This window comes from Quercus lobata, chromosome 2 (genome assembly GCF_001633185.2).
Source record: "Quercus lobata isolate SW786 chromosome 2, ValleyOak3.0 Primary Assembly, whole genome shotgun sequence".
In the NCBI taxonomy this organism is placed as follows: domain Eukaryota; kingdom Viridiplantae; phylum Streptophyta; class Magnoliopsida; order Fagales; family Fagaceae; genus Quercus; species Quercus lobata.
This window is the reverse complement of record NC_044905.1, coordinates 6933898-6943139: the sequence shown is the minus strand read 5'-3', so window position 1 is coordinate 6943139 and position 9242 is coordinate 6933898. Positions and strand designations below refer to the sequence as shown.

Sequence of the window (9242 nt, the reverse complement as noted above, 5' to 3'; positions counted from 1 at the left end):
TGTCCTTCTTCATCTTCCTAAATGTTGGGATTTGCAATGCGAGATATTAAAGAAGGAGGCCCCGATGGAGGAGGCGCTCCAATGTTGTACGCCAACACAGCCAGAACGACAAGCATGTCGAGGTCGAAGTTCGGAGCCGTCTTGCATTCTGATCCTAATATCTCATCTTCGACAAACAATGTCGACGATGATTTCCCAATGCGTAACAGCAGTGCCTCCCTAAACCTATCTGCTTGTTATGACCCGAGTCGAATGAGCGGTGAGGGTTCTCCTATGACAATGTCACCATGGAACCAAACTTCACCTTTCCCCAAATCAGCTTGGGCTGATTTCGACGAAAACGTTTCTCAAAACGCTCTCATCGGCTCGCTGGTTCGCGAAGAAGGCCATATTTATTCCTTAGCCGCGTCCGGTGATCTCTTATACACTGGCTCAGACAGTAAGAACATTCGGGTCTGGAAAAACCTCAAAGAATTCTCGGGGTTCAAAGGGAATAGCGGTTTGGTTAAAGCTATTATACTTTCCGGGGAAAAGATTTTCACGGGTCACCAAGACGGGAAAATTCGTGTTTGGAAAGTTTCTCCAAAGAACCCGAGCGTTCATAAACGAGCTGGGACTTTACCGAGTTTGATGGATATCTTCAAAAGCTCGATCAAACCTAGTAATTATGTCGAAGTGAGACGACGTCGTACTGCTCTATGGATCAAACACACGGACGCGGTGTCGTGTTTGAGTTTGAGCGAAGACAAACAGTTTCTGTATTCGGCTTCGTGGGATAGGACTATTAAGGTTTGGAAAATCGACAACTCGAAGTGCATCGAATCGATTAACGCTCACGATGACGCCGTTAATTCTGTTGTGGCCAGTGCCGAAGGGTTGGTTTACACAGGCTCAGCTGACGGAACCGTTAAGGTTTGGAAAAGAGAAGTTAATGGCAAGGTTACGAAGCATTCTCTGACTCAGAAACTGTTGGAGCAAGAGTGTGCTGTAACGGCGTTAGCCGTTAACGCCTCCGGTTCGGTTATGTACTGTGGGTCCTCTGACGGAATCGTTAACTTTTGGGAACGGTTTGAGAAGAAACTATCACATGGGGGTGTCCTCAGGGGACACAAATTGGCTGTACTGTGTCTCGCGGCTGCAGGGAGCTTGGTGCTGAGTGGTTCGGCTGATAAGACCATCTGTGTGTGGAGGAAAGACGGCGTTATTCACACGTGTCTTTCCGTTTTGACGGGACATAACGGGCCCGTTAAGTGCTTGGCTATTGAGGAGGATCGTGAGCCGTCCAATAATGGTGATCAACGGTGGATTGTTTATAGTGGGAGTCTTGATAAGTCTGTGAAGGTTTGGTGTATTTCTAGTTTGGCTCCTGATTTGAATCTGATGGTTATGAGGCAACAACAGCAGCAACAACAACAACAACAGTATCAGTTTCAGTTTCAGCAACAGCAGAGTCTGAATCAGAACCATAATCATAATCAGAATCATGATCATGATCATGATCATAATCATAATCAAGATGCGGATTCAGTGCCATCTGATGGGAGTTTCTCCTCTACTGGCAGAGTTAGCATGACCAAGAAGCACTGATGATCCCAACAACAACAACAACCTTTGTGGGCCCTTGAGATCCCCGGTAAATCATATCCACGTGTCAAGGATATATTTCGTGAAATTTTTTTTTTGCATAAACGATACATATAATATTCTTCTTATATAGGGTGAATCTCAAATAGTATAAGATTCACTTTCATGTGAGATAGATGTTATATATTCGCTTAATTGAATTTGTAACTCAAAAAACAAAAAAAACAAAAAAACCAAAAAAAATAAAAAATTGCAACTTGGTGATACGTGGATTTAAGGCAAGTGGATGTTGGGGTTTGAGGTAGTTATGTTGAGGGTTTGCCTACATGGAAGGGAAGAAAGATTACGAGGGATTGATGTTATTTTTAAATGGACTTGGAAGATTGGTGTGGGTGTGGATTGAGATGGATGATATGTATATTTTATGAGTGGGTATGAATTAAAATTAATATATATTTTTTGCTTTCTACGTGGTTATTGGGATTCCTTATTATTATTTTACCATTTTTTTTGATGAATTGATTCCTTATTGTTATTTGCTAGTAGTATTAATTATTTAGGAGGATTTGGTCTTTGAGATAGCTCAAAGCTGTCTTAGGTGCCTTTAAATTAGTTCTTGTTTGATTTATGTCATTATTCTCCTCATTCATTCTCCCCCTTCTTTTGATTTTGTCATGGTAGTGAAAAAAGAAATAATAATAAATTTGAACTTGAACTTTTTACCAACTTTAAGATTGCTTTGCGTGATTGTAACGTTGAGAGGATAAATTTGTTGGAGTGAATCTACATAATCTTTATCCTGAAATCATTCTAACCTGGGTGGTTGGGAAGACTGTGTGAAATGCTTATGTTCAGATTCTTCAGAACAAGATTGACTGGTTGAACACTTGAACAGGCACTTTACAACAACTTTTTCTGTCTTTAGACTTCAATTACTTCATTGATATATATCCCCTATCCATGTTGTTTGTTCAATCCTATAATTATCAGCTTATTGATTGATTCAAATAAGGTAAGGTCTTGAAGTACATTTGACGCAAAGCACTCTAGTGGAACATGGATGACCATTCTCTTCTAGGTATACCATCGACCCAACACAACTATAAAACTTAAAGCCTTGGCATAGCGCACTCGACAATGTTGGTCTCATACTTGGCAGAGATTTAAAAGAAAGATCAAACAGTTCTAGAACTGGTAATCAAATTACATTGAGTATTCATTTAATTGAAGTTCTACGCTCAATTCTATTGCCACGGATTTGATCATATTTGCTTTTGGATGTCTTAGTCTAATGCATGAGTTTACTCTGAGGTGCTTAGAGTCTGCAACTATTTAGCAATATCAGTTGCAGATAGAGGCAAAGATCCATAGGCATTCTTCGGATAATATAACATTTCCCACAACATTTGCAAGATGAAGATAACAATTGACAAGGCTATTTATAGACAGCACAAACTCTCTTAACTCTAAACTGCAATCTATCACCTCTCTGTGTAAGTTTGTCACACTGCAATGAATCAACTACTATGAGAAACCACACATAGTCTGTTGCATAAGACATCTTGATTGTAAGTTACAATTAAAAGTTTGATGGGCATGCAACATGCTTGTATCAGTGTGTGGAAGATTATTTGAGGCTGAGCAGTCAACATGTGAGTTTCAATCTAGTATGAATATTTGTGCAAGCGAGACATGTTATTAAGGCACTGTGTGGCTCACTGTGAGTGATTAATCTCGTTGGAGTCCTAGCTGCTTATCCAGTAACAAGAATGCTGGCACATTCTTGTGATATTGTTTTTGGTGTATCTGAAAAAAAGTGTTTGATATTTAACAAGTTCACGTTTTAAATGTTCTTTAGTAGAAATGAAGTTGTTTGGGGCTACAAATATATTTGTTCAATGGAGGCAAAGTACAATCGTCAACCCAAGCTGTTGATTGTTGCTCTTTCTGCAAAGGCACATAGCAGATTCAATGCTCTGAACCTAAGGCAAAGGTAACCCTCCTCTCAAGTTACAATTGAATTTATTTAGCCTGCTTATTTAGGTGAACTGATTGAGAAAAATATCTGACATATATGAGGACTTAAATTATAATTCCTATAAAACACTGAAGATGATACAAAAATGATATGACAGCCGTAACAAAATGTAATCTATATATTTAAGTGGATAATTGCCATATGCTGCCTACTCACCAGTTAAAAAACAATCCATTTCAACTATACATGTAATTGGAAGTCCTCTCATCCAAAAGCCAACCAATTGTTCAATGTGAGAGCCTACGTGAATGCTTTCTCTTCAGTTCAGGTTGTCTAAATGAGCTGATACCACCCAAATGGCCACTTCTACACCCGACTGTGTTCAAGTCTAAACCCAGAGGAACCAAATCTCCTCCTTCTAGCACTCTGAGAACCTATAATAAAGAGAATAGTTTTCAACTTAAACAACTTGTCTATCCAGAAAATGGGTTACAACATTTAATCATGAAGATAAGCACTAAACATTAAGGAATAAGAATTGGAATCAAGAGGGAGAGAGAAGAAACCTTTGACATTGGGGGTCTGGATTCAGGATCTCGACGTAGGCACAAGGAAGCAGCTCGACACATTGCCTCTAGTTGATGAGGGAAGTCAAAGGATGGTTCACAGGTCAAGCATGGATCCAGTAAATGATAGTTATTTGCTATAACATGGCCTGGTTCTAATGCGGCTAGTGGGTGGAACCATTCAGACAGGAACTGCTGTCTCTCAATATATTGCAGCTCATCCATTCTTTTACCTGTCATTAGCTCTAATAAAATAACACCAAATGCATACACATCAACTTTATTTGTAATTTGTCCACCTTCCAAGTATTCTGGTGCCAGGTACCTGGTTCAGACATATTCAGCACCATTAATTTTTTTTTGAGGGTAAGTAATTCAGCATCATAAAAATCAGATTAATTAAGCATGTTAATAGTTTCTTTACATATCTTGCAATGCATCTAATTTGATTATGTCAATTTTAAGTAACATTTTGGATGCCTAGCAGAAGAATATGTACCCCGAAGTTCCAATAACTTGATCCTCAGTGCTGATATCCCATTCAGAGTGCCACCTAGCAAGCCCAAAACCAGCAATCTGACAATCACAAAAAAAAAAAAAAAAAAAAAAAGGATCAGAGAAATAACTGCTTATTCTATAAACATTAGCAGAGTCAATATTGATATAGTACCAGAGGCTCAAATTCGTGGGTTAGGAGGATATTGTTGGGTCGCAGATCTCTGTGCGCTATAGAACCCACTCTGCAGTCCTCGTGAATATATCGTAAGCCCCGTGCCGTCCCTATTGCTATCTTTAGCCTTGACTGCCAATCTAAAAGGGTTGTGTTGTTTCCTGTCAGCCACAGACGAATATTAAACTATCATGACCTGAACTTTTATTGAAAGCCATATAACATCAATAAAGAATGTTCAACAAGTCCATGGAAGTGAAAGGAGCCATTTCCTATGTTTTATAAGGCAATGCTCTTTGGAAAAAAAATAAGAACATAGAAAAGAGAAAATAGATTGTACCATTTAAATGGAAGTCCAAGGATCCATTGCATATGTACTCATAGACCAACACTCTCTTCCTTTCCTCAATGCAAAACCCAATCAACAACACAACATTTCTGTGTTGCGCACAGCTCAATATCCGCACTTCCCTGCAGAAATCAGAATGTGATTGAGAGCCACCAAACTTTAATCGCTTAACTACAACAGCCTGGCCATCTCTCAACATGCCCCGGTGAACTGTACTGAAACCACCTTCTGCTAAGAAATTTATATCTGAGAACCCGTCTGTAGCTTCCTCTAGCTCGTTGTAAGAGAAATGTCTTGGAGGTTTTCCAAAAACAGGTGCTTTGTGTAGACATTGTGAGCATAAAGGAGGAGGTATTGAGCAATTTCTACCAATTGAAACGGCATCCCTGATGCTTGAGTTTGTAGTGTGGTCTCCCTGACTCATTTGATCGATGCTGGCTCTATTACTCCCCTTATCTTGATCAGAGTCAACAAACTTATCAAGTAGACTTTTGGAAGTTGGAGATCTAATTTCTTTAGTTTTTCCATAGTTTTGAGTTGCAGGGGACTTTTCGTCAACAAGGTGGTTTTGGGGAATCCAAAGAACTCTCTTTTGATTTCTAGCTAAAGATGGTGTTGGGGGTTTAGACAGAGAGGTAAACCTTTGCCCGTTCAATTCAGGGGTTGACAGTGGGACATTCAGGTCTCTTCGCTTAGCAATCGGCTTGTGAATTCCATTGAGTTGTCCTTCAAAGAGAGGATTTTGTCCATAGACAAGGTGAAGAGAACTCGCTGTGTCATAACTCCATCGTGAACTTTCCCATGTATTTCTTGTGTGGGAAGTACTTGATTCTTCAGGGCTGCTCTGTGGGGTAGAAACCATAGACTGCTTCATTTGATAGCCTTGCAACTTTTCACCATCTATTCCTGGTGTAGAAGTGGCAGAAAAGAAGGGTGTTTGGAGCTCATTTGAGCATCCTAAATTAAGCCTAAGGACTTTTGGTTGACCACCCTTCATTACTACAATGTTGCACTGCAATTCCTCCATGCAACGCTTCCGCTCTTGTTTCAATTTCCTGTTTTCACAAGTCATGTGGTGAACTACTTTTTCAAACCTTTTTCAACCATTTGAGAGAGACATGCCTTCATGGTAAATAGTTAGATGGCATACAACAGTACAAGTCTATGAAATTATATGGTTTGTTTATTCACAAGTAGAACAAGATGTGGAGTCTCTCAATTAGTAACCGTGTATGCGTGAAGTTGTTTTAGCTGAGTCTCAGTCATTGTGAAATACAGCATAAGATAAACACATTGTTATTGGTTTTTCATTTAGTTGAGTTCACTTAATCTACACCAACTAGTAAAGAGGTCAGAGGCAGTCCCAACTTATGCAGGAATTCACAACAATCATAAATGCTTGAAACTGGAGCTACAAGAGTAAGGTGAGCTCCAGTGATGTCCACTACAGTTTAAACCTACCAACCTTATTGATCGCATTGGAGTAGTGACGCAGGGAGTGTTGGTGTACGACAAATTAGAACGATTCAACAATAAAATTGATGAACAAGAAAATAAAAGATAGATCCTAGGAGTCAGCATCTAGGTTTGTTTGGAGTCAGCATCAAGTAAGGAAAAACTAATAGGAGTTGGCACCTAAGGTTGGTTGGAGTCACCACCTACCACCATACCATTTAGATAATTTCAACTGAAACTTTTATTCATCAAAATAACTTCCTTTGATAGGAGAATACGGTGCTTATATAAGAGTGCTAAACCCTAATTGGCTTGGGAGCTTTATGGTGGGTTTAGAAAATTGAGGCTCCTAGTGGGCATGCTTGATTTTTCTCTGATACCAAAACTAACACACACAAATCATAATGATTCAACAATAAAAATTAACAAAATGGAAAACAAAAGATAGAATCTAGAATTCAGCACCTAGAAATGTGAGAGAGACATCATGCTGAGAACACCAAATAATTTTTCACTTGGTGTTTTTTCTTACGTCTATTTATTTATGTGTATTTTTGTTCATTCTCAAATTTAAAATTTATTTTGCATATAAAAATAACCATACGATTAATAAAATTTTACACAACCAATGAATCTTATTTAGTTATCAATAAAGGTGAAAATAGGTTATCAACCACAGATTAAATATTAACTCAGAAAAAATAAATAATACTTTTTTTTTTAATATATATGTTTAATTACTTATCAAGTACGACCCAGTTGACACCATTGCTCTTTGCTTCAGCAGCCACCGCACCACCGGGTGAACTTGACACCACCTTAATCCTCACTTTAACCTGAAATTAAAGTGTCGTACTTGTTAATTTTTGAGTCATTATTAATTCAATTATTGTATAAGACAGAAAAGCCCGCCGGGGCCTTCCAATTTTGATGTAGGACCCAGATGGCCATATCTATATGCAGGTCAAACAAAGTTTACATTGCACTTTTCTTTAAAGGCATGTACAGACTACAGAGTACTTAACGTTTTTTCTTTTCATTTTATTTGTTTACTTTTTGTCCCCTAATTCAAATCATGGATTTCTACTTTATGTACCACAGATAAATATTATATATTTAAAATAAATAAATAAAAACACAAATAAAGTTTGGGTTTAATGTACTAAACTTATTGCAATGATAACATATGATCAAAATTAAATACATTTTAAAATGTGAAATAGGGTTGTACACAAGATAAATAAAATGTAACCAATCAACTTCCCGCATTTTTTGTAATGGAATGTACTAAGTATATAAACATTTCGAATATTTTTTTGTGGGAAGTCAAAATTAGTAATTTATCAATGATAATATAATCAACTATAAGCTTAATTGTTCATAACGTAAAGCTAAAGATTCTTCTTTTTTTTATGAAAAGCTATAGATTCCTGGGGTCCGCAAATTTTTTTTGACTATCTTTTTTATTTGAACTTGTCCATTATGGATTTTTATTCTTGAGTAACATTGTCAAGGCACATGGGTTCCTCTCTATTCTAGCCTAGCTGGCCCTCAAATCATTAACGTATAATGTTCATGCACTAGAAAGTAGAAACAGATGATCCAAAATCTTCTAAAACTCTACTTCTGATTCTAGAATGATCATTTGCCAGAGACACAATATATATGAAAAAATATTAACAAATGCTTTAGTGAACCATTTTAGAAAAATATCTAAAAAAAAAAAACTAATTAATATTTTGCTTTTCAATTTCTTATAAAAACGGTATAAATTTTTTAAAAAAAATAATTTATTAACAATTTTCTAAAAGATATCCATTAACGTGGCCATAAATAAAGCAATCATTCTTTTTCTTAAATGCTTAAATAAATAAATAAAGCAAAAAGCAAATTAGACAATGACAGGTCAGAAACTACTGTAGTGTATACGAGGAAACTGTTTGGGCAAGCCTAAACCACGTGTTATTGGTTATCTAAGTAAAACCAACGAAACTACACGTCGTATTTCTAAGGTATAAATAAAGGCGGCAAGTGGTAATTTGGTAATTTTAAGTAAAGTTAAGTCAGACAGTTACCTCAATTTGGCTGCGAAACTGAAGAGCCATCTGAGAACAAGACTCCGAGATCTGATAAATCTTTTCCGGCAACTTCTCTCGTTGGCTGCTCCCACAGTCTCCTCTAAATAGCGTAAAGTTCCAGAACCTTCTACCTGCGACATTCATCAGAAAAACACCGTCAACAAATTTAGCTTCATAACTCAATTAACACTTCCTGAGTTTTTTAAAAAAACGCATAGACTCGTCCTCGCAACAATTGAATTATTAAAAAATAATAATAGAGAGAAGAGATTTACTAGTTTTCTCCTTGGGAATTATGGCGAGCAAAGTTATGCAATCGCCAGGATGAACGACGTGCGTTAGAGCCCATGCTAATGCAGCCTTTGAAATCACCTTCTCGGCTTTAACGGCGACTAATACTTTATGCGACGCTCTGTTGTTGTTGGTGGTGGTGGTGGTGGTGGTGGAGCGGCTTTGCCTTTCGCTACCTTCCATCTCTTCTGGCAACATTAATTGAGTCCTCGTTTCTCGGGGGGCCTTCTTGCTTTTTCGATGCCTCAGAAATGCGTAGAGACTAGAGACT

General features: G+C 37.7%; 2 protein-coding genes across 2 annotated transcripts; one reads left to right on the top strand and one right to left on the bottom strand.

Moving 5' to 3' along the window:
• LOC115975296 (protein JINGUBANG) lies at window positions 1-2023 on the top strand. Its single transcript, XM_031096024.1, has one exon. The coding sequence runs from the start codon at window positions 22-24 to the stop codon at window positions 1585-1587; it is 1566 nt and encodes a 521-aa protein (XP_030951884.1). The 5' UTR covers window positions 1-21; the 3' UTR covers window positions 1588-2023.
• A 1521-nt stretch (window positions 2024-3544) lies between these two features.
• On the bottom strand, window positions 3545-9242 carry LOC115974257 (inactive protein kinase SELMODRAFT_444075-like). Its single transcript, XM_031094520.1, has 8 exons — window positions 8956-9242; window positions 8678-8811; window positions 7344-7438; window positions 5139-6202; window positions 4799-4959; window positions 4628-4704; window positions 4129-4453; window positions 3545-3996 (listed from the first exon to the last, which is right to left on the bottom strand). Exons 1-8 carry the CDS (start codon window positions 9167-9169, stop codon window positions 3850-3852), a joined length of 2217 nt encoding a protein of 738 aa, XP_030950380.1. The 5' UTR covers window positions 9170-9242; the 3' UTR covers window positions 3545-3849.

Excerpts from the sequence above, each read along its gene's own strand:
- LOC115975296 (XM_031096024.1), top strand. The coding sequence starts at position 22 with ATGTTGGGATTTGCAATGCGAGATATTAAAGAAGGAGGCCCCGATGGA.
- LOC115974257 (XM_031094520.1), bottom strand. The coding sequence starts at position 9,169 with ATGTTGCCAGAAGAGATGGAAGGTAGCGAAAGGCAAAGCCGCTCCACC. Across the intron at positions 8,812-8,955 it reads AATTCCCAAGGAGAAAACTA|GTAGAAGGTTCTGGAACTTT; the intron begins GTAAATCTCTTC and ends TGAATGTCGCAG. Across the intron at positions 3,997-4,128 it reads CCAGACCCCCAATGTCAAAG|GTTCTCAGAGTGCTAGAAGG; the intron begins GTTTCTTCTCTC and ends TCTTTATTATAG.